This window comes from Lepisosteus oculatus, chromosome 4, assembly GCF_040954835.1.
Source record: "Lepisosteus oculatus isolate fLepOcu1 chromosome 4, fLepOcu1.hap2, whole genome shotgun sequence".
NCBI lineage: Eukaryota > Metazoa > Chordata > Actinopteri > Semionotiformes > Lepisosteidae > Lepisosteus > Lepisosteus oculatus.
This window is the reverse complement of record NC_090699.1, coordinates 16,920,594-16,946,169: the sequence shown is the minus strand read 5'-3', so window position 1 is coordinate 16,946,169 and position 25,576 is coordinate 16,920,594. Positions and strand designations below refer to the sequence as shown.

Sequence of the window (25,576 nt, the reverse complement as noted above, 5' to 3'; positions counted from 1 at the left end):
AAAGCCTTTCTTTAATCCTGCCCTTTATACACGGAGTCATGTAAAAGGCATGTTGCTTTCCAGAAGTCACTCAAAAACCCAAATCAGGTATAAATGTTTTAATAGTTCAGGTGGGGAGCTGCGTCAGCATGTGTAGACTGCAAGAACCAAGTAATAGGTTTACTCCATGCTGAAAAAAAGAAGAAAGAAAACACAAAGTTTTGGCCGTGGAGCCTTCTTCAGGTGTGAAGAAGGCTCCACGGACGAAACGTTGTGTTTTCTTTCTTCTTTTTTTCAGCATGGAATAAACCTATTACTTGTTCCATTAATGTTTTAATACACGCTCATTAAAAATGTTGCTGCTCATCCGAGTTCAGAGTACTGTTTGAATAATTCCTCTGGGGAAGCTTCTCTCCCTCAGGCTAAAGTCCTTTGTTATTCTGTGACTGATGGCTGCAAATGTAACAGGACCAGATCATGCTGAAGCATCTTTACTGGCCTGGTTTCTCAGGCACAGTTCTCAGCAGTGAGTCCTCCTGTGCCCTTTCTCTTTGCAGAGCTGCATTGTCCAGGTGGACATCCAGAAGCCCGAGAAAGGAGGCCTGGGCTTTGCCCTTGTGGGGGGCAGCAGTGGCATTGCCCTCAGGGTAAAGGGTATCTGCCCTGGCAGCGTGGCACAGCTGGACGGCCGACTGCAGGTCGGGGACATCCTGTTGGAGGTACGATTACGTCACTCGCTCACATGCTGTTGTTATTAGAGGTGCATTTAGATCAACCTTCAGACAACCAAGAGACAAATCTGTCACCTTATAATATTGAAAACTATGCATAATTATTGTAAAAAAACTGAAAGCATGGTAACTAAATTGAATGAAACAAAAAAATGGCACAATCCAACAATAAAATGGATTTGTAGTCAGTGTGTCATCCTTTGGCTTCCAGTACTTGTCTCATTTACCTAGATTACTCAGCATTTTCAAAGGAGTTGGGCAACTGTTCCAAAGACAATGTGTGTGTATGTTAGCTGGAAAATCATACACGAAGGGAAAGTTATATACAGTAGCTGGGGATCATAACCTATCTGCACATAAGTGCTTGTGCATTTGTATTCATGTCATTACTATCCTGCAAGCTCCTTGTCCCAGTGAAGATCAGGAAATGCTATGAGCTCATTAAGGCCAAAGTATGTAGTTTGAGTGCCCTCTTTTCTTTTTGCTTAGGTCAATGGAGATATAGTGTCGGGCCTGAGTCACAGCAAGGTGGTAGAAATGCTGAGGAAAGCAGAAGGAACTGTCTGTCTCACTGTCTGCAGGAATTTACCGGCTTCCTCAAGTGAATGTGTAAAACAGTTGTCAGAAACCCACAGACATAATCCACAACACACTGGTGAGAGCAGATTCTTCTTAAAATCATAGATAGTAGATAGAAGTAATACTTCCACTTAAAAAAATTAATTTTAATTTAAAACAGCTTATTCAATGTTAAGAGTAACGTTATGGGTATGTTTTTGTGTCTGTGTAACTCCCAGTTCATGTCTTTAAAGCCGAAGAACAAGACTTGAAACAAACCAGAGGACCATGGCACTTCAAAACCACACTGGCTTTTGAAACACACACTGGGGTGAGTGCAAAGACCCCAGCTCACAAGTCTGCCACAACAGCCTGGATTTTCTGTACACCTGTACAGTACACCTTTCTCAAAGCAAAGTTTTCTTTTAAAAATGAGAGCAGACTTAAAAAAACGTCTGGTTATTTATATCTTTTCAACATAAGGAACATACTGTAATAGGATCAAATGAAGGAAAAAATAGCTAATCTCTTTGTTTAGTAGCAGTCGGTATTGTTTTATTGAAGACCAATATAGTTAGACTGAACTCTCAACACCTCTGGCCCCTCACAGAAAGGCAGCAGTAAGAGTCAACCTGGGCAGTGAAGTGAAGGGACGTGAGCTTTAAAAGTTCAGTGCAGGACACCCTTAACATATTCTCATCTCTTTTAACTACAGGAAAGCAGGACTTCTCCGTCTCCAGTGCAGAACTGCAGTACTCCTCTTTGTGTCCCAAACACTCCTCAGGACAGCTCAGACAGGTTGAGCCACCATCAGCTCCGGGAAACAGAGAGAAAAAGACTGTTCTCTTCTCTCATGTGATAACAGTCTTGTTCAGTATTGTTTTCATCTTTAAGATTCTTAAACAGATGTGACTTTTACTCCTTTTTGGTTGTTTATGTACTTAAGAACTAATTTGACTAAAACTGAACAGAAACATTTGCCATTGAATCACGTCTTTTCATTGGATACGTAGCTAAAACTAAAGTTTGTTATTAAAACTCACATCCCATTTGATTGTTTTACTTTCCTGTGATCTTCACAGAGCTACAGTCAGTGAATGCAATAGTACAGTAGATGCTATACACTGTGGTACTACTGTCCAGAGTAAAATATTCTTTTGGACTAATAAATGAATAAAACTAAACAGAAAATTTCAAAATACCCAAATTTCCTAAACCACCACTATGATGTGTTTACATGGTAGATTTTATGACTGCCTTCCCATAACACCTCTTCTTTCCTGTCTTTTTCAGTTGAATTTTACTTAGGGCAGTGAACTCAGTAGCATCCCTTAGGGCTTTTGTGTCTGTCATGATGTTCTTCTTGACTTGCTCTTTGGCAGGAGGCACTTTCAGCCTTACAGAGGTTAAACATCTAAAGGCTCATCTCCTGACAGACAACTGTGTGCGAAGTTCTGACACATGACAGGTGCTAACACTCCCCACAAGATGGCAGCAGAGAGCCAAAGTTGAAAAGAGAAAATCCGAAAATGCCGGCCGTTGTGTAAAATCAGTGAACAAAATATTGGCTGTAAATCGTAGACCTGTAGCTAGGTTTTACCGCTCTACTTTCTTCTCCAGTGGAATACCTCAGAAAACACACTTGGCACAGACAAAGGGGATTCCTGCAGGTGGCTGGAGTAGTGATGAGGATGATGAGGTGCTTCTTCCTTCTGTTCAAGATATACAGCCCTCGACAGGTAAGGCTCAATCCTCACTGCTGAACCAAGAGGACATGTTCTCCTAAACAAGCTAGTGAAGTGTTTTCTGAATTAGACTCAATGATGTTCTTTACTTAACCAAAAATGCAATCATACGTCCATTTTCTTAACACTTCACCCAATTCATGGCATGAGGCAGGATACACTCTGGAGGGGACGGCAGTCCATTATACAACACGCACCGACTCCTAGGGCCAATATTCCCAGACACCAATTAACCCATTTGTCTTCAAATTTGGAGATGAAACTGGAGACTATTATAACACCAGTGTTTCACAAGTCCTTTAGGTTTAGGACCAGAGACAGGGTACCTATCAGAGACATACGCACACATACACCAGTGCGCTTGTGACTAAACAAACTGCCACGTCACTGAGGGCACACTCTCGGTGAGCTCATCTGCAATATTTATGAATTAATAGAACATTTCATACTTGTTTTCCGTTTTGTTATTTATAGATCTACTGTAAAATGGTGATTGCAATTCTTTGGATTTGAAGCTAAATGTTTTTGTATTAAGGCAGAATTATTGTGTCGGAGAAGGAGCTGGCCAGGTTGTCGCTGATAAGCCCCCCTGCGAATGGACAGTATTGTGGGTCCAGAGTGAAAGAGCTAATTGAAACGCTGCAGCTGAGGCTCGAGCAGCAGGAGGTGGTGAAAGAGTTTATGGTAAAGTCCCTTGTCACCTGCAGATTAGGAGATCATCACCTTGCATGTCCTGGCATTATTTACTGACCTCAATTTCAGCTCTCTTTATGCACTGGAGAATGCTATATGCAATGTAGAAAATAAATACGTATTTTAATTTGCCCAATCTTCCAGCAGCCTCATTGTTTGATTCCACAAAACACGTGGAATCGTGAAATGAAACATGTTTACTGGTCACTGTGTGATATCCTAATCGAAGTACAATACTGTAGATGTCTATTGAGCAACCTGAAGGCATATTTTGTGCACTGGCTTTAATGTGTCCACAAACATAATTGTTGAAGCATACATTCTTTAAAATGGCATTGTGATTAGAAAATGAAATGGATTTTGTTTCTTTAAGGCCTTGGAGCACCTGAAACCATCTGACAACTGCCTTATAGGAAAAGCCCCAGAGAACAGAGAGAAAAACAGATACAGGGACATTCTGCCTTGTAAGTCTTTTTAGAACCTCATTTTGTATTAGAGTGGCACACAGCTACTTGGCTCTGTGTATTGGGGTGGCACAGGTAGTAGGCTCTGTGTATTGGGGTGGCACAGCTACTAAGCTTTGTGTATTGTTAAGGCACTGCTGCATGATGCTGTTATTGTGGTGGCAGAGCTACAAAATTCTGTGTTAAGGTGGCAAAGCTACTAGGTTTTGCTGGGTTTGCAAGCCTTCATGTTAAATTTGTCCTTTGTAATGTGTTTCTGTTTTTTAATTCTTCCTCCACACATTTTCCCTTTTTTTTCGACAATTGAACTATTTGTGAACTTTGCTGAATGTCAACATTTCTGAACATGTTCTCACAATTAACATTGTTCTTGTACCAAGTCAAGTGTTTTGTCTGGCTGAACGAGAGAAGAGTTATTTGAAAGACGGGGACAGCTCCTGTCCAATACTGCACTGCATACGTCAGACTATTTCATTATAATCTCTTACACTTCAGCATTTATATGCCATATTAATGTCGTATTCAATTATATAGTCTTATGTATTAACATCATATTTATTTTTAAGAAATACAACCTACAAAACTTTCTTTGTGTTCCTTTATTATTTTCTGAATTGCTAATTATATCTGTAAAAAAGACAATGCACCATTTCTTTAACTACCAAACAAGATACATGTGCCAAATGGCCTCCTCTCATGTGTAACCATTATTATGTTCTAGGTGGTAAATCAAGTTGTAATATGTATTATGAGCCATTTCTTAAGTAAGTTGATGTCTCTTTGAGTATTGTCATTTATCTGTTCTTTTCCAAAAAGAAACTTCATACCATACCAATAGTTATGGTTATGATTACAGAGTGTTTTGAATTTTTTACCTTTTATAATCTTGAAATTTCTTTTTCTACTCAGCCATGTCACATCTGCACTATATTTGAAAATATATGGCATATGTCTCTGATCTGCGAGATTACATGAAATACATAATCTTGTTTTCGTTATTATGAGGAATGGCTACCTGATATGCAGACACATTTCTAGTACAATTGGGCCCATTTTTAATTTGTAGAATGGTGGTCCCTATTCAGAATTACACTCGGGGGGGGGCGTGCCCCCTATAAACGCACAAGAGGCAAGCCCAGAATGGTCAGGCTGTTCTCAATGTGGTGCTTTATCAGTTCAGGAGGAGGCTACTGTACTCTTTTAGGTGTCGTGTTTGTTTTGTTTGGGGTTTTTTTTTCGGCTTCTGACTGGCCTTCTGTTCTGAATAAAACATATGAGATTGTGAAGTGTGAGGCCCAGGACTTAACAGTATTATTACTGGAAATAGTTCAAGGAGCACAGGGTTCTGCAGGAAGCCTGATGCCACCCATTGTGGAGGAAATCTTGCACGCATTCACTTTTCTTAAGTGTAAGTCTGCTCTCTTCGCTGTGAAACATGTTTGCATAACCCCCGAGTACCACGAGCTACATGCGAATCTGCCAACATTCCATCGGTTACCGCTGAAATGAAAGAGGTGTCTTGGCCCGCTGGGATCTTTGTCTAACTTCACTGCTGACGCCTTTCTTGGGCATATTGCCGCAACATGGAAATAATCATTTGATCAAGGGAAATGGAAATTCTACTCATATAAGTTACATCATACTGGAGAGCACTAATATAAGTTTTCCACTTTGCACTTACACAACCAACCACCAAGTTCTTTTTTTATGTCCGAGCTAGTGGTCAATTTTAAACCTTTAAAGATTTAAAGATAGAGTCAGTGTGTGTTAGTGGACCCTTACACATGACAGGATAATCTTGGTCATTTTCTTTTTTTTAAAATAGATTTTAGTTGGAGGTTAAAGCATGTAAATGGTACTAAAAGATTCCAAATATGTTTCACTTCAAATAGTCTAAATATGACTCGATACTTTGCTCCAAATCCATAAAAGTAGTTACAAATGAGTGGAGGCCATTTCAGCCATCTCGATCATTTGGTTTTTATTAGTTTTTCGTCTAAGAATCACATCTTGACATTTCCTGAAATGCTCCATTCATCACTTCGTGCCTGATGTGAGGTTATGAGACATAACACTTTGAACCTTTTGAAAACTGAACTCCCTCTTAGAGATGGGTTACTCTTTCCTCCTTTTGAGCTTCTGTTTCGAATGCCGACCTCATTCCTCCAGGCCAGTGAACAAAAGATGAAGCACAAAGAGCTGAGGCAAACTTAAGAGGAGTCTATTGTGAAACATAAGCAGGCCTCTTTTTGTTGACCTCCTTGTTGTACTGTACGTGGTGTATAACTGTACATCCTTCTCTTTTGCCCTATAGATGACAAAACACGGGTTCCTGTGGGTGAACAACAAGGGTATATAAATGCCAGTTTCATCAGAATGTCTGTGGGGCCAGAGGAGAATTGGTACATTTCATCTCAGGGACCATTGCCTGGGACAGTCGATCTCTTTTGGCAAATGGTGTGGGAGAATAAGTCGGATGTGATTGCCATGATGACTCAGGAGGTGGAACGGGGAAGAGTGAAGTGTCACAGATATTGGCCAGAGGAATTAAATGTGCCAATGGATACCAGCAAATACCAGCTTCATCTGGACAATTTTCAGATTCATCATTATTTTCATATTAACATCATCAGGATGATTGAAAAGGAAGCAAGTATAAAATATTCTCTTTTTGTGCAGTTTAAAACTCTTTGAACAATGTTAAGATCGAGGCTTACCACTACATGTGCAAAAATGATACAGTTGTATTGTCCTAAAAATTGAGAAAGACATTTTTTACTGTTAATGACATTGATTTTGATAAATCTATGTTTATAAATTAATACACGTGTATTAGAGTTTGGTAATTGTAACAGTAATTGTCATTGTGTGTTATTTGTCTCATAGAATGAACTAATAGGTTCACGTTATATTTAACAGAACAGCTCAGAGAGTTTTAGATTCATTTAACTGAAAAAGTCTCCTGGTGTATCTGTGCAGTGCCATCCCTGACCCTGTCTCTGTATCCCTAACCCCAGCCCAAACTGAAGCGAATAAATGCAGATTGCAGGGGTTGCACATATGTGGAGGCTCCTGGCTAGGTTTTAAAGTACAGTAGATGTATTATCCAATAGCTTCTCACCTACTGGTTTGTCTCTGGGTGATATCTTTCAGACTGGAGGTACGCACATTGTGAAACACTTCAAATTCACTACGTGGCCGGACCACTGCACACCAAGGTCCTCAGACCAGCTGGTGAGGTTCATCCTCTACATGAGATCAGTGCACAGGCAGGGTCCGGTGATTGTTCACTGCAGCGCGGGGATCGGGAGGACCGGCGTGCTTATTTGCACTGATGTTATTCTCACAATGATAGAGAAAGACTTAAATGTAAGTATAACTGCACATAAGGAAACTATATGCTTGCAAGGGCTTTTCAATAAATAAAGTAACAAGCTCTCTCAGTGGGAAATGATTTACCATAGTGGGTTTAAATTGATAAAGCACTCTGGCACCAGGTACCTACCACCTGCTATTAGTAATGCGTAGCAGCAGTTTAAAGAGGAGTGCTCTGCAAATGCTATCAGATCAATGCTGCAAATCTAGAGTGCACAATGTGATTCGGTGATTCGGTTTTGGCAAAGCACGCAATGATAACTGACATTCAGCCAGCTTGCTCGCAGAGGTGTGTGGACCCCATGTCATCCAACAAATTGTAAATATTGCAAACATGTGTGCATGCAGTGAAGTGCCTCTGATAACAGCAGGATGGGTGTTCATGAGTGACCTAGGCGTTCAGGCATCTCCATCACTGATGAGAATGTTGGCCACATTGAAGGCATGATTAGGGAAGACAGATGCGTGAAATTTGCTGTCATTGTAAATTAGCTCAACATATCCTTGGGTACCATATACATCATCATCCATGGGCATTTGGGGTGCCTCTAAGTGTGTGCCTTCTCCACTGTGCATTCACAGATAGCCACTAATCTACCCTGGTGTTGCTTTCTTTGCTGCATTTAGCATATAACATCATGCACAATAACTGGGATTCAAGGGGGTGGTCACCATGGATTTAGAAAAGGCAGGTCTTGCTTAGATAACTTGTTAGAGTTCTTTCAGCAAGCTACTGCAGCAGTGGATACAAACAGCATATGATATAGAGAGTTTTGGTAATCAGAAAGCTTATGATAAATTTCCTCATAAAACATTCGTTCTTAAGTAGCAGGCAGTGAGCATTCAACGTAATGCATGTCTGCAGTACAGTATATCATATAAAATAAGAAATGCTTAAAGAAAATACTAATGAACAAGACACACAGTAGGTGTTCATTTGCCACATCATTTATTCTAGATATTGCAACAAAGCAACATACATGTAGAGTTTAAATTAGGAAATGTTACAATTTTACAATGCACTCATAAGACCTGATGTACAATATTTTCTGTATGTATTGGTTACCATGTTACAAAAAAGGTTTTGCTGCACTGGGATTCGTCCACAGAACAGCAACCAAGCACATTTGGTGGTTCAAGGAGGATGGAGGTTCAAGAGGAAAGGGCACCTGATTCATGTATTCAAATCTCTCAAAGTCATTGGCAAAGTCAACCAAATGGACATCTTGCGAACTATCACTGAAACGTGAAGCAGAGAACAAGAGGACTGTAGAGAGGTGTGTTTAAAATAAAAGTGAGAACAGGAGGCACTTATGGAACAAGATACACTAGCATTTTTGTAAAGTAGGTGGATGAGACTCCCCAATCAGCTGCTTGTGACCAAATAAGCTAGATGAGCCAAATGCCCTCTCATTTTGTTCTTATGCTGCATGACACTGACAGGCCACGTGCCCACAGCCACTCCAGTGGATGTGTACAGCTTTACATGTACTGTAGGACATGCTGGATGACCACCCACCACCCTAGTTGTTATAAATAACTCTTAAATGGCAATTTGCAGCTGATGGCTGAATTACGGTAGGCAATGATATCTTGGCTACAGGAGCTTCACACAGATCTCTAGTTCTCTGGACTGGATGGTGTCAGGACACATGCCTTAACAGTTTGGAGGAGGATGTGTGAAGTGATGTGTATGATAACCTTATTATCAGTTATAGCAGTAACTATGTACAAACAAATGCATTGTCATGGTAGATCTTGCCGTAGTTATTGAAACACCCAAGTATATTTGTATATAGCATTTTTTTCATTTGGATTTCACTTTTTTTTTATGTTTCATCACAGATCAATGTGAGTGATATTGTGAAGGAGATGAGACAACAGCGATATGGAATGATTCAAACAAAGGTATTCTGAAAAAAGTAGCATAAAATACAAGGCATATGTAACACAGAAGAGACTGAAAAAAGCATACATCAAGTGATTTTTTAATATTTCTTTCTCCCTAACTACATTTTGTGGAGCCAGATTTTTTTAAAACCTACTAAAGTCATTTCCTTCTTAACTACTAATCAAACGTATAATTTCTAACTTAAACATCCTTTAATTAAGTGCCCAAAGGAGGTGTTACTTATTTTACTTTAGAGAGAGATGGATTTTCCTTTCCCAAAAGCATGATGTATAGATCCTAATAAATCTGACCGACAGTAGCTCATTAATAGGTTGTGCTGTAATAATGGAGTTGCCATTTGCTTTGATTTCAGGAACAGTACCTCTTCTGTTACACAGTCTGGCTGGAGGTTCTACAAAGCATCCTGCTTCTTCAGAATGGTAACCAAGGGCAACAGGAAAATGTGTTGTAATTTAATCATGTTTTCTATGATAAGTTATTGCGCCATTTCCAAAGAACAGCATTTGTGTCTGTATATATACCACAAAAGGTTTTAACAGCAAATATCTACATATATTTTTCTCTAATCTCTTTTCAGTATTGATTCTGAAATGTGCTGTTTTATAATGTGTGTAATTTAAAAGCATGCAGTCCTTAAAAATACATTCATGTATGTGGAATATATGCTGAGCCATCTGGTTTTAAAAGAAGACCAATCCGGCCTTTTTTTAATACATTGGTTTCTTGTTTTTCTCCTTTATTTATTAAGGTACAGTAGACTGTTCAAGAGCACCGATTGCACATTGTGGCTCTTAGTCATTTTGCCTTGGATGTTTAACATATGGAAAGTGTTAGCACTCATGACTTCAAATAAGCCTTCATTTAAACTTCAATTGTTAAGCATTCAATTGTTTAAATCTCTTCTCCAAGTTATGTTAAGTTGAAATGGCAATTTGTTCAAGAATGCATTTTACATTGACTGTTATTAGTGTAATAACATCAATGAAATTCATGAATCACATTTTATGATTTCAAGACTGATTTTTAATGAATGTAGCTTGAATGCTAAAATAATCATGATATTTATTTTTCAAATCCTTAATCCTCTCTAAAAACTGATTTTTAAATCTTAAATCCACTGTTCAAATAAAGAATAAAGTTCTTTTTGAGATCACATGTGAAGTTGGACATATGATTTTATACTTAACTCAAAATGGAATCCCACAGATTACAAACAGCTTTTAAAGATTTGGACTGCAAGACAAGGAGTTCAATAACTAACAGATGTAGGATGGCCAGAGGTTCTACCACGTGAAGTAAATAAAACATGCAGAACTTTTGTGTGATTGAGAATAAGGTTTTATGCGGTGGTCAATTTTCAAAGGCAGCATGTTGTACCAACTACAGCAGGAGAGAATCACAGAGAAACAACATGATGAAACAGGAAGATAATGTCAGTGGAGCAAGGACGTAGACGATGAGCTCAGATCTGTGCCCATGTTCAGACAGATGGCCTGCTCTAGCTCTGCTTCCTCTATGACTTCAACCAAAGACTACAGTCTTTTGTGTAGAGAAAAATTATTGGTATGATGGCCAATTTTAAAAATACATATGTAAGATTTTAGGATATATATTTTAATACAATAATCATCAATACTTAAACATGAACATTCAAAATTTATTGCAGACAGATTGATTTTTTTCCATAACTTAGCGCTTTAGCTAAAGAAGTCATTGGGTCATAAATTTTGAACAATTGTTCTTTAAATCCAAAACTTGAATTTACATTAAACATACATTTAAGTGTAAATTCACTGTGATTGTTATGCATAACAAGTTTTAAAAAAGTATTCAATCAATAGAACATTGCTGTTTATAGGTTTTTGACCATTTTGAACAACAGGATTGGAAATTCATGAAAAAATAAGATTTACCGTTTCTACTAATGAGAAAAGCAGATCCTGCCTGGAAAGGAATATTGACACCATAGAGACCCATGCCACCAGGACAGGTATTAGATTATTTCAATAAAGAAACAATTGGTAGAATTTTGGAAATTTGTTGTTTCTTCCATTATTTCAGCATATTGCACTGTACAGTATGTTTTAATAAACGAATGAATGCCATTGTGGAAACTTTGATTCTAATAATGTATCTGTATTATATGTACAGTTTACTCAGGAGACTTTGTACACATTTCAGTTGTATATTTATCTAGAATTGCACAATTACATCATTCAAACAGTACAGATTTTCTACTATACATATATGAAATGTTTTTTCAAGTGTTTCATGTTGTATGCTTTTCTAAATTTCTAAGTCTTGTCAATATACATATATATTGTTTCTACACACACACACACATTACCATTAGGTTTTTCCATACAGTACAGCACAAATAAATAGTTTTCATTAACATTTCTTTGTCTTAGTGTGTTAACTTTTGAACAGTTTTCAGTATTATGGCCAGGTTAGCATACGTGAATTTCTCTGGACTTCAGTTTCGAAGACTATGCATTCAGCTTGCATTCATTTTGTTTGTATTTCTCATGCAATGTCCATTAAGACAATGAGACCTGAACATTCTGACATTTAAACCCTTCACCGTGATATTTTGTCACATTCTGTGATCAGCAAAACTGCCCTTTAGGTATTGACATCTTTTGGAGATAACGACCTAACACTGCATTATTAAAGTATCGCACAAGTGCTATGAGCACTTCACTTTCTGAGAGTAAAAGAGAACGCCTCCTCAGAGCCCAGTCTTCATTTCTGTATACAGTATATGCTGCACACCACCAAAGTAGTGTTCACTTTCTGCTCATTATCCTTTGTTCTTGTTCATTATGTTAAGTTATCTTCTGTATTCCTGTAAAACAAACATTCTGTTCACACAATACATTAAGAAAAAGAATTGCAGACTCAATGTCTTACTATAAATGCACATTATGACATGTGAAGCCGGAATAAGAGACTTTGAATCAGGATTTATCTTTCTAGCTGATGGCCAACTTTAGTGGTCTAAGTTTTTCCATATTCAAAGGATTTTCTCTTGACAGGTTCTATTTGTCTGCAGTCTACAGAACGTTGTAGCCTCTGAATTTATGTTCATTGCATATCCCATTTTGCATGCTTTGTTATTAGAACGGAAAAAATAACTCATATTAAAATTTCCATGAGTGTATTTCCATACCTTTTGCATTTCTTCAAGAATGTGCTGGTCCTCCTTTTGCAAAGCTCTGTGGTTGATTAAAGTCTGGTAGATGAATTCTTTCCTGTGTTGGTGCTTCACGGAAATATAAAAAGGAATGCAATGAAAACCTTGTTTTTACGGTTTAGTCTGGACTAATAAGTCATTTGCGTTTCTTAAGGAAAATTGGTGCCGATTGCTCATACAGTGAAATAACCATGTTTATGTTCAGCTACTTAACATTTCTTTTTAGAAGTAGTACTGATCATTTAAGTACCTTAATTTATAATTTCATTGTTTTGAAAAGCTATACAATTGGACTGAGCTTATTCATACTTAAAATGGTCATTTTGTAATTGTAAAAGTAGTAGCCAGTTCCATACCTGGAAATCCATAGCCGGGTTCCTAGCTTGACCAATATGAAAGAAATCTTTCTAATGGCTCCAGTAAATAGTTCAATCTGAAAAACTGAATCAGGGACAAATGCCCTGAGCACCTGCCTGGATTCACTCCTAGTTCGTGCAGATCAGGGAGGACAGTGATCCACAGCTCAAGATTTAATTGAGCAATTGGTGGCTTTTCATCCCAGGTCTTTAGGTTTCAGTGCTTTAAAAAGACACCAAGAACCTGCTATTCTGTCTTGTCCACTGGCTATTAATAATTAACACATTTAAAAAGTACCAGGCACACATATAGCTGGACCAATAGTCAAATTCTATGACCTCAAACATTAGGTAGAATTGCATTATACAGCATTAATATGACCAAACAGTAAATATACAGTACAGGTTACATAAGGTCAAGAAACCTTAATGCTAAACCAACGAATCCTGTTCAGATTTTTCCAACACATTCAGGTATGAGTGATGTAATATTATATTTCATGCAAACACATGTCAGCCTATCTGTACCTTCTGTAATTCTGACATTTCTTTCCTGAGCTGCTGAGTCAGCTCTTCTTCCCTTTTCTTGGCAAGGGCCCAGCTTCTCTTCAGCTTGGAGGAGAATACATGAATGCAGGAGAGACAATTAATACAAACCGACTCTTTACACGGCTCAGATGGCACTGAAATCATGCTGTTAGGGCGGTGGGTAAAACCTTGCATTCGTAGTCAATTCATAATTCTGCAGTAATTCATTTTGTCAAATCGTTTTTTAACTGCATGTCTCAATCACGGGTTTGTACAGTTCTGGGCTGGTGTGTTTTCTAGGTTTCTAAGATAATAACAAGCTGATTTCGTTTGCGAAGAGCTGAACTGAAATGAAAACCTGCAGACACACAGCAGCAATTGTGACACAATAGCTTCAACAGGTAAGACTTTTACTCAGCAAATGCAGCAGACAGCTTTGTTATTACTGGAAAATTCATGTCATCGAACACCCAATCTAGACTAACAGTTCATTTCTTTATGTTTTGGCTCACATGATCCCTGTACTCCACAATGAGGAAATGAAGATTCCTCTATCCCTTACCCAACCATCTCATCCCTCAATGCCACAGGCTCCACAACGTCTTACAGGAGTGGCCAGGGACCCATTGACACCAGCCCTGATAATCCCAGCCCTGGCACAGTGATGACCAAGACACTGCTGGGGAAACATCAGCCTGTGTCCATTAGCAGCACGTGACACAAATCACCACAACCCCCAACACTGCCAGTACACCACCTTTCTAAAGCCCTCTGGGATCCTAGTTTTTCCTCAAGCTCTCTTCACTTGACTTACCACACAGCCACACTTCTACAGCACAAGTAAAGCCCTTTACACATAAGGCTAACCTTACTCTTAGACTTAACTTAATCCTAAATCCTATATCCTATCCTACAGTATATTGTCACAAACCAGTCTACCAGTTCAATCAATTGCTAGCAAGAGGTCTCACTCTCCTAGCTTCCAGAGTAGAGCATAGACACAAACTGAACCCCATTTCCTCAAAAGATCCTGTAAGCCTCTTAAGTAGCCCAGACGCTAACTAAGGTAATTGATTAAAATACACACAGAGCCTATCCTAGCAACTCCTTTCCCTGGATGTGGATTCTCACTAGTTCTGAGTGCTGATTACTCATTCAGACCAGCTGTACCTCATTCTGCAGGTTCTCCCAATTAACAGGGCTCCATCTTTGCTCAAGCTATCATCTTGACTCTGTGACCTGAATTTTGAACCAAGATGATAGCTTTCTCACAAAGCCACCTCTCACTACCTTGCATGCTGTTACCCAGACTTAAACTCAGGAATATGGGCCACAGAGCTCAGTCCATTCTTAAGGTGAACACCTTTACTTGTTGAGCCACTCCAGTGCTTAAAGCCACATAATCTGTTTAGTGTAATTATTCCTGCATGATATTCATGCTACTACACTTACTTGATCTGAATTTTCCTTTCTTAATCTGTCCAGGTGTGTTTGAAGATCATTTGTTCGTGATTTAATTTTCTTTGATTTAAACTCAGCAGAACGCATCCTGATGAAGAGATTATACTCAATTTCCGCAGCTCTGCTTGCATTTTTCTGTTATGAATGAAGAAAACACCATGAATTTGTTATAATATAATATTTGTGTGTATTGTTAAACTTAAGACATGGTAAACATGAAAAGTAAAAACTAAGAACAAGCCCATGTCTGAATGAAGTTTGTCAGATTTAGGAGGAAGATCCTAATCTTGCCTATTTCGGCATTCCTACATGTATATCTCACTTCCTGAGCTTTTTTTTGCACATCTCTCTTACTTCCCTTCCATCACCCCATCTTCACCCCTGCAGCAGCTCCCTGGCTCATTCCTCATGAAACTGAAGGGGGATTCGGTCTTCCTCAGCCTTATAGCCAGGCTGTCGTCCTTTCAGCTAGGAGACTTACTCCGAGCAACTTCTAATAAATACATTTTATTTATTATTAATACATAAATGTAGTCTTTAAATCTATTAGTATCTGTCTGTTCAGACAGGGTAATCCAATTCCAGATCATTAAATTATTGTCACATACGTAACTACCCAGAATTGTGTTTCAGGGGCATTTCACTTCTCTTTCTCATGTCTTGCTGTCTGTTGGTAGATTTACCATTACATTCAGCGAACGCTGAACAAAAAGCTGTAAAAAGTGTTGTGAAAGCACTGACCTCCCTGGACCTCATGCCTTCATCAATGCCCTTCTCTGGGCTTTGATTCCAGGGCATGGTGACCTTCATGTGGCCCATGTTCCTGAACGGTAGCATCTGAGGTTACTCTTACCTCTGCAAACTGAATTTGTTGCAAATGCTCATTTGAGTTGTATTTTCCTCTGACTGGCGGGTTGGCCTCCAGTCTGTCATGAGGTCTTGGAAGACATGAACCCTTTTTAGGCGGCAGATTTATTCCCAAGCCTCCTTTCACTATGTAAGGATTCCTATACTTTTTGGAATCCAGAAATCCATCTGTTGCACATTTACGCTCGTGTTCACTAGCAAATAAGCACAAATGTTTTCAATTAGATGAGGCCAAAAATACTATTTTGTATAATCAATTGAATAGCTGTGTTTTCATAAACAATATTACTGTCATACAGTAGTCATTAACTCATTCCATATACCTTGCAAATGTGATGATTGATTGCTGTTAGTGAATACTGCTCTCTGATTTACCCCAAAACTGAGTTAATGGTTAGCTTGATATTTTCTCTGATGTCAAGGAAAAGTAGCAATGTGTCATCTGATGTTTGGTTTGGAGCAGATCAGGCCTGCATGCTGTCTTACAGTGGGGTCAGATTGTCTGATATGGGTGCCAGCCAGCACAATATGACATTAGAATGAATACTTCCATTTATCTGTAAAATACGGCGGAGTAAAACACTGATGTGGTAAAGTCATTTAGAGCTGCTGTTTCTGCCCCCGTGATTTACAGTCCTATGGAAAGTGTAGAAATGATCTCACAGCCTCCTTGTAAATCTAGCAACTGCTAGGTTCATAGTAGAATACAAACAGGACTTCTTCAGATTATAAAAATAGCTTGGTGAAGAAAAAAGAGAAATCAAAACAATTTACCTGGAATTTTAGTTAAGCAGCTGTGAACAGTTTATGTGCTAAAAGCTCTGTGAGACCCTAATTTTTTCTGTTGTGTTTATGCAGTGTCAGTGCAGAAATGTTACAAATGTTTTCAAAAGCTGATAGCTGGCATTAACACTAATCTTTGGAATCATTAATCCTTAATAAAGTCGCTGTGCTAATTTGTTAAGTTGTTGCTGTAATTAACAGTGGACTTGTGCTCTGTTTTCATTACAGCCTCTGGAATCCATCACCTTCAGAAGCTGAGGATACGGGTTCTCTCCGAAAGGTCTCAGGTTGTGTCTGGGGACTTTTGGGGAAATGATCGCCCACATAGGTAAATCAAGCTAGTGCCCTCTGGGTTTTCCCAGTGACCAGGAGCCTAGTCATTCTCAGTGAACACTAGACATCTTGACAGTGAGACAGTGGAAGGTGTGGTTATGTTCAAAGATCAGAGTAGCTATTGGGAATCAAGGTGCTTCAGGGAGTTTGTTTCAACACAAGTAATGGAACTGCTTTCACCTGCTTGTCATGGCGACAACCACCATCGTAAATTTCAGCAGAACAGTGACCATTGTCACAGTCCTGTCTAAAGATTCCCTATTATATGTCACCTATGCTCATACCTGTTAGGCTGATGTGATAAATATTGTAACCATACTGTGACTCACCAGGAAAAAGCAGCTTGAATCTGGAGGAATGAACTGTAACCATTATATCTAGTGTACAGTATATTAGCCGCATGAACCACAATTTCTTTTAAATTTAACCATCATGTATTTCACTACATCTATACTGTAGCTTTGCTTGGGCCCCATTGCTATACTGTTGTTAGACCATTTCATTAAATCCAATGAGTGTGACACGAATCATGAAATGAGGCCATGCGAAGGAGAGAGACTGCACAGCGGACTGGTGAAAGTAGCCCAATAAAGGCCCGACTCACAGCAGAAACCCGGCGTACTCGGCGGAGCTCTGCTCCCTGTCTTGGCAGCGCAGGCTGGCTGCCCTCGAGAGCAGTTTATAGCGCTCCGTCATCGTGTCCTCTCCTCCACGCCGAGGCCTCACACATCTGCAGCAGCAGCGCCAGTAGGAAGCACACAGCAGGCTGTAACAACAGTACCATTCTAGTTTAATGCTGGTCGTGTGGCACTGCGGTCAGGGGTTCTGGACATGTAGCTAGAAGGTGTTGGGCTCCACGTCCCATGTAAGGCAATGCTGTGGTGTCCTTGAACAGAGTACTTCTCCTGAATTGCTCCAGAAAAAGAGTGCAATTGTCAGCTTCTTGGGATAACAGCCTCAACCAAATACATTGGTAAGCAGTAACTGAGCCAAAGAGTTTGAGAGCCTGGGGTGAGGGCAGAGGAAAATGCCATGCGAGCTCTACCTCTCTGCGATTTTGAACTTCTAAACATTTTTCCTTTTAATTAAGAAAGCAGTTGTCATATATCCTGTAAATTGTTACCTAATGTCATTTAATTGAAAATCTCATCAACGTGCCAACTCGCACGGTCGTTCGGTTTTGAAACTATTCCCCAGAAAGACGAGGAAAGCGCAGTAACCTTACCTCGCAGTCGCAGTCGTGTGTCTGGCCGCTCGGCTGGTGTGTTTGTTTTCTGCATTGTTATGTTTGAGGCCCTCGGCGTCGCTCTGGTGACAGCGCAGCAACACACAGAGGAGCCCTTCACGCACTGCTGAATACAGACTCCGCTGTGTGGGCTTCACAAGTAAGGACAAATAGGAAATACGCCCAGGAACGTCTGTCATGATCAAGTAAATCTTTTCGTTTGCTGTGCCTTTAATTATCTTGGGAGTTTTATACTCTTCATACACCTTATACAGTGTTGGAAGGGGAACCCCGTAACTTCGATTGCAATCATTTTTCTTGAGCTTAAAGGACAACCTCATCACTGTATAACTTCTAACTTCACTAGAACGTCAGCATTTTCTCCAGACTCTTCCACCAGTTAGGGCTAAAAACCTGCAAACTGTTTCCATCTTGGCTGGAGTCTGAGAGGACAAATACACTCTGTGTTCTCTGTTTTCCCCCAGAGTTTTGTGTTTGCTACCGTGCTTTAGACTATATTGATATTCAGAAGGGGGAAAATGAACGCTAATTAAAGAATAACGACATTTTTTAAATGTGGAAAATTATACACAAATCGTCACCATCTGCAATTAAGCAATCAGTAATAGTTGAACCAGGCAATAATTACAAAAATATTTTTGCTATGACGACTTTCAGCTTTAAAACTCCTGCGCCATTCTTCTGGTAAATACACAATAGTCCATTGCTTAGTATAAATGAGGTTACAAATGAGAGGACGTAATTTGGCACATTTAGCCATTTAGTAGTTCATAGTTAAGGATCATATTCTTCTTCATTAACCATATCCTGTTGTTTTTTATTTTTTTTATAAAAACAACTCTTTTTCCTGGTATTTATCCTACTTGATTTGTTGAACCATTTGCGATACTTTTGTTGATATTGATATTAGTTTTGGGATAATTTTTTGGAGGGTTCATGGAGAATCTGTTTGAATTATTTCTATCCATTTTTTTCTACTGATTCCATATCCATCCTTTCCTGTTTTGCTTCTCTTAAACCTTTTTTTATTCCTTCCAAGTCTGTTTTCCCAATACTGTAAGCTTTAGCTTTGGACTCAATCGGTACAGCTTCAAAATGTATTTCAAAGCTGCACCATATTGTGATCACAGTTCCCTTATGGTTCTCTCAGTTCTGTTTGCCTCTCTCTGTCTTCATTGTTCAGAAAAAGTGAGATTTACACTTTATAGAATTTCCTGTTGTTGATGCTGCGAGATGCTGTGCACAAAAGCCAGCTACAGTATGTCTACCAGTCCAGTTCCTACTGCGGACAGGTCTTTCCCAATCTGTGGTGGGAAAGTCAAAGTCTCCCATGAAAAGTGTTTCCTTGCATATAAATTCTTGAAGAGCTTTATAAAATAGTTAAGAAAACACCAGGATCGAGTTATAAAAAAGGAGTACAATGATAACGAACGCAAAACGATAAAGTATAATGCACCTGAGACAATAATGGGAAGCTTCTAGACGACGAAAGAGAAATGACTGATGTTCTAAATGGATATTTCACTATGATGTCCACTAAGGAAGCAGTCAACAACATGCTTCAGGCAACAGAGGGTCTGTATTAAACAATGACAGTATAGAAGGAGTTTTTTAAAAACTCTAGATGGCTGATGTAGTAAATGGGTATGTGAATTTAAATGAAGGGGTGTAATGTTGAAACCATACAATGCACTGCTAAGATCTCATTTAGAATAGGGTGTACAGTTTTCGTCAAAGCATTACAGAAAAGATATTGCTGGCTCTGTAATCAGCAAGAGCACGCAGGTATACTCCGGGGCTTAAGGGAATGCCCTGCACTCAACCTTTTGAGTTTCAAGCCATGAAGACAAGAAGGGGACCTGACACAATTATTCAACATCTGCAAAGACAGTGAGATATAAATAAAAGGACACAACTGGACACTAAGTGGAAGTAACGTAAGTAATTTATCTTGATTTAAATTAATTCATTCTGATGTCTTAGCTGGGTAAATATTGGATTACATTGAAAAATGAAGACTATTTTCATTTTTATGGACATACTGTATTTTATTATATCGTCTCTGTCCGCTGACAGTCACCACTTGAAGAATTATTCAGATACGAATGTCTTCCATGGCTCCCCTTTGTGTTTTTCTTTTGTCAAAAAAGCACACTTTTGCACTCAGCAGGACATACTTGCTCTCTACATTTTTAAACCTGCTCTAAAATGCACCATTTAGATTCATTTACACACACACATGTCGATTAATCCTTGTTCCCCACTGTACAATTCAGCCTTAGGGAGCAAGTATCCCAAACCTGAAATAATCAAGTATGGGATAGTGAGTGTAAAAAGTACAATGAGAAATGAGAACTAAATCTAGCATTTTGAAATAGTTATTTACTGTGTCACTTAAATTGGTAGCAGTCACACAAAAGAGTTCCTCTGCATTTTAAAACTGCGACAGGCCCAGGAGGCAGTAGGGGGGCTGAAGTGTCAGATGGGAAACTGCTGGCACTGGACATGGGTTTTCATGGCCTGTTTCTGTAAAACTGCGGTTCTGGAAAATCTCTTCAGTTACTCGAATCCCATGGTCTCGGCTTACAGCACGCATTGGAATAAGGTTTTAAGTATACAACAGTATACCAAAGCATAAGTTTCTAAACTGATGTTGTTTATTTTTGAGTTCTCTTTTAAAAATATTAGATAGTCATTGGATCCCTCTTGAGGCTCCGGGCTGCTGGTGTATAATGGCAGCTTCGTGTCGCTAGCAGGTATTGCCTTTTTGCAGCACTTTCATCGATTTAAAGGGCTTTTGAATCCTTTGGTATTAAAGGAGAGGGTTTAAAGGAAATTAATTATTATCAGTTATAAAAGCTCAATGAATGGTTTAATCATATTTTAATTTACAACACACAGCATACCCAAATGTTACGTTTCTTTTCTTCTCTTTTCAGCACTGAAGAAACCTTTACTTGTTCCGTAGTTTAATTTAGATGTTTTTCATGTCCAGTGTGTATATAGGCTGATAGAAAATTCTCCATAAAGCTTCTTATTCTACTTTGTGAACAGTAAAATAAAAGGCATTCCTTTCATACGGACTCTGATGTTTGGAGGCCTCTCTACAGCTCTCTAGGGCACCAGTTCAGGCCCGCAGGCCCTACTCCCCTGGAGTTCATCGTGATAACACTCCCCTCCATCCCCAGTGCCTCCTCCGACACAGCGACTCTTGGTTGCTCGCGGGGAGGCTCCAGCTTCCTCATCCGAACAGGCCGAGGGATCAGAGCCAAGCGCATCAGCAAACACCCTTCTGCATCTCAGTCCCATTAAAGGGGTTAGTGCGATCTGAGGTGAAGTGAAAACCAAGATGCTATGAAATATGAAATTCAATATGTATTCCTAGGGGTTAATTATTCATTTTAGTCCCTCAAGCTGACATCCAGTTTGCCTGCATAGACATTAAGGTAATAATTAATAGTTATAAAAGGTGCAGTGCTTGAAATCATGTCTCCACTCACATCATCACACCACCCTCAGAGTAATAACAGCAGTTCTTTGTTGCCCTAGTTACTCCGGGTCAGAATTCTTAGAACTCCTTGTTGCCTCAGTAGAACAGGCCTCTGGTTTGTTGCACATCGCACATTTCAGACCAGCAGTGACCCATCTGTCAGGAGAGCTGAGCTGTCTCTGGGCCCCGCCAGCTTTGTGTCATCCAGCACACAGCCCTCTGGGATTCAGCCCACAGCAAATCACACCATGACCCCTTCAATGTGTTCAATACCAAAACGTGTAAATAAAGAGATAACGTGGTTTTGTGTCAGCATGCAGGGTCCTGAGAAATGAGAATACTAAATTAAAAGACTAAACTAAAAAAACAGACCAAAGGAGCACCATACCGTAATTCTTAATCTACCTACCATGTTTCAAACCACACTTCCCGTCTTCAGAGAGAATGTCTACAAAGGTATTATTGTTTGCCTTCCCAGAGGAAGTGAAACATCTGAAGTGAGTTATTATGATCAGCCAGTCACTGCCTTGGAGTGTGTGAGAAAAACAAACACTAGGGCTTTCATTCAGACTTTCTGTCAATGGGAGGGCCGAACTGCACAAGTACATTGTCCCAAAAAATGTTAAGTGCACCGTTTCAGCTAATTTGGTTTTTATCTTTATTCAGGGCGGTACCACAACTAATTATAAATGAATATCAAACACTGTAATCCTTGAAAATTGTTCACATAAACCAGACAACACAGATCACAGGTCAAAGTGCTGTCCATTTATAAAGCAAATCTAAACAAAACCTTCTCAAAATATCACGATCGCAAATGAACGAGTTTGTGTGAACGTGGCGGCATGTTTTACTGCCGTCCATTCCACATAGAAAGAAACACAAAGGCAAAACTGTTTTTGTTTTAAATCCAAAGTCAGGCATTTTAATTCATTTGAGCTCTAATTAAAATCAGCCCATTTCCGGTTCTATTAATAGGCCAACGCAACTGGAAGGAGCCCGAGGCAACAAGCTGATCATTCTTCTCCTGGCTGCAGAGGGGGTGGGGTGGGACATGTGGGCTGTGGACACCAGACAGCTTTGCATGTGGTTGAGTCACCGGTGATAATTACCCAAGAGGCTGGGCTGGGAGGCAACCAAAAGCAAGGGGCTTGTCAACAGCAGAAAGGCGCACCTAGCAGTTTCCTAATCACGAACATGAAAATGGTCATTATGGAAATCTGCTTCCAGGTGAACAGCACGATAATGTGCGATCGGCCCTCTCATAACACATACTGCACCAGTACAAACTTGATGATGTTTTCCGAACAGGATAACAAGTCAATAAGAATTTTAAGAGTTCTTGTGCGTTTTATTTTTCTCACTGTACTTATTTTCTTTATGGAATCTGATGTCAAATATTATTCTGCACTGTCTTAGGGAGTTGTGAGAAAACAGAATAAAGAAAGGTTAGACCAGATGCACTGTTAATGTTCTGGACGTACAGAGCATTAGAAATTTTAAAAAGCTGTGATTCAATTATTTCATTAACAAATAATCAAACCATTTCAACCGTAGTCCTGACAGAAAAAAAAACGTTTCTGATTGTGACTCACTGACCTATTCACAAAGCTTTTTACGGTTATTTTAAAAAAAAAACCTTTTAATAAATAAAGTTATTAATAAACTTTAGTGCTTAACACTCTGTTATATCGAACAGAGCTGAAAACGGAAATCGTTTTTTTTGTGCAATTGCAAGGACAGATTCCTAGGCCCTGCAACACTAATGATTCATTAGGATGTTCATTCATTCTATATTTAGCACCTGTCTTCATTTACGTGACATTAACTTCTCGAGTTAAAAAAAGAAATACGTTTATCAGTTAAGATGCCCCCAAATTAGAAATCTATTAAACCGAGTTTCTGGCACTCAGCTCTTTAGAGGAAGATCATTTGTCTTCATCAAAGAAGGCCACCCTTGAACACCTCAGCAGGAGCAGGTAATTGAAAAATGATAAGAAATGTGATTGTTAGGAGCGATAATAATTTATTGCACAGAGCTCAAGGAGCCATGGGAGCCATTTGTATTCATTAATGTAAGTACAAATTACGGTTTCTAGATTAACATGTGACTTTGACAGGCAGCAGGGTTGGGCTTCAGGAGATGAATCTGATGAGGCCTCTAATTCAGGTCACTTGTTCACAGCAGACGAACTGTTAGCTCAGTGCTGGAGGCCCTGAATCCCACCGTCTCTGCTCGGCGGCTGATTAAGGAAAAGGCGGCCAGACTGATGTATTCTCAGTGCAGCGCGCGAGCTGAACAAAGGGCTCACAATTAAATTTGCCACACATTGTCAAGTGTGGCCCTGATAATTGGAGTCGGGATTTGATGTTGGGAGATTAATTGTGACTGTGATACCAGTGTGCATGTTAACACTTTCAGGCAATCGCTGATGAACTCTCAGTCCAATCGGTAAAGTTGTTAATACTTGAAGAAACAGCTGATGGTAACTCGATTGCCAGTTTCACAGATGGCTATAATAAAGATGAAGACTGATTAATGTGGGGAGACAGTGCTCCTATCTACTTTTCTTATGTACAATACTATTATAGTCTTTAAAATGAGTAAAATATAACTTCATAAACTCAAACAATTATTTGCTATGCAGTATACCTTCATTAAAAAATTCTGAGGAGTGAAAATAACAGTCATGTTCTGGAAACCCATAGCTGCAGGTTTTTACAGAAGACATAAGTGTTGTTTACGTGTGGCACTCAGGATTTTAGAATAGTTTTTAAAATTTGTAAGTGAGGTTGGGAAGGCATCCTCTCCTGCCGACTGTGTCCCAGCTCTGTGGTCTAGTGGATTGCTTTACATCTTCTCCAGTTCCTGTACGATGGTCGGAGGAGTCCTACCCCCTATAGGAACATGCTAGGAAGTCACCAGTGACCCATATACTTCTTTTCCAACAAGGTCATCCATAGCCAGGCTGTGCATCACAACCTACAGTCTGCAAGAGGCCACATTGCCCCACTGTCCCACTGTCCCAACAGTTCCAGTTCCACGCACATGGGCGATATATACGCTGGACATCTGGAAAGAGACCAGGGCTCCAGGAGAAAACCCATTTGGTCATGGGGAGAACATGAAAACTCCACACAGACAGAGGCAGATTCTGCACCCCCGGTGTTGACTAAAGACAGACATCATCTCCGCATTCTGTAGGCCATCAAGATCTTTCATTTGTGTTTTATTGACATCTTCTGTGATTTTGTTTGAAAACAAAATCAAAAAGTTTAAAATATTTGATTGAATCCATTTAACTTCAGTGACCTGTGGCACTCTTTAATACATCAGTACAGTTCCTTGCATTCCACCTGAGATAATAGTTTGCCCCTGCGATTTCAGGGGTTGACAATAACTATATTTGAGGTATGTAGTGTAGATGCGTAATTATATGAGTACCTACTGTCTGCATGTATTTATTACTTTCAAAGCTACGTGTCTTATTGTGATAACAAAAGAAAGACATTCATTCAGGGCTCTGTGGCTAAGGCTCTGCGCCTGTGGCTGGAAGGTTGCTGGTTGGTATCCCACAGCTGGCAGAGGATTTCAGGTCGTGATGCACTGAATTCAAACACAATGAAAGCTAAGGAGATCAACTTGGCAATCTCTAACCTTCCCTAACCTTCACTGTGTCCATAACCACTTTGTCATCTTTGGCAGAGGTTGGAAAATGTCTTTATAAATAAGCCAGTAACGTGCAGCATTTTTCAGACTCTTAGTGCTTAGTAGAAGTCAGCCTTCATAGCTCCAGAGGAGCATCTTATTTTGCTAACACTGACCACACACTTGCAGTGTTTCTTCACAGGACTATGT

The 25,576-nt window shown here is 39.5% G+C and overlaps 1 protein-coding gene across 6 annotated transcripts in view; it reads left to right on the top strand.

The window, feature by feature from the left end:
- ptpn20 (protein tyrosine phosphatase non-receptor type 20) overlaps positions 1–9,908 on the top strand; it is a 44,798-nt gene extending 34,890 nt beyond the window's left edge. For 3 of the 6 annotated variants that reach the window (XM_069188848.1, XM_069188844.1, XM_069188845.1), the window contains 11 exons: positions 537–698; positions 1,200–1,365; positions 1,523–1,599; positions 1,984–2,066; positions 2,889–3,007; positions 3,549–3,697; positions 4,080–4,170; positions 6,485–6,819; positions 7,324–7,539; positions 9,391–9,453; positions 9,810–9,908. In XM_069188848.1, the coding sequence (XP_069044949.1) occupies positions 537–698; positions 1,200–1,365; positions 1,523–1,599; positions 1,984–2,066; positions 2,889–3,007; positions 3,549–3,697; positions 4,080–4,170; positions 6,485–6,819; positions 7,324–7,539; positions 9,391–9,453; positions 9,810–9,908 (1,560 nt within the window). Of the gene's footprint in view, positions 1–536; positions 699–1,199; positions 1,366–1,522; positions 1,600–1,983; positions 2,067–2,888; positions 3,008–3,548; positions 3,698–4,079; positions 4,171–6,484; positions 6,820–7,323; positions 7,540–8,626; positions 8,796–9,390; positions 9,454–9,809 lie in introns of those variants that run through there. The other 3 variants (XM_069188847.1, XM_069188846.1, XM_069188849.1) reach the window with 3 other exon arrangements.
- The last annotated feature ends 15,668 nt before the right edge of the window (positions 9,909–25,576 follow it).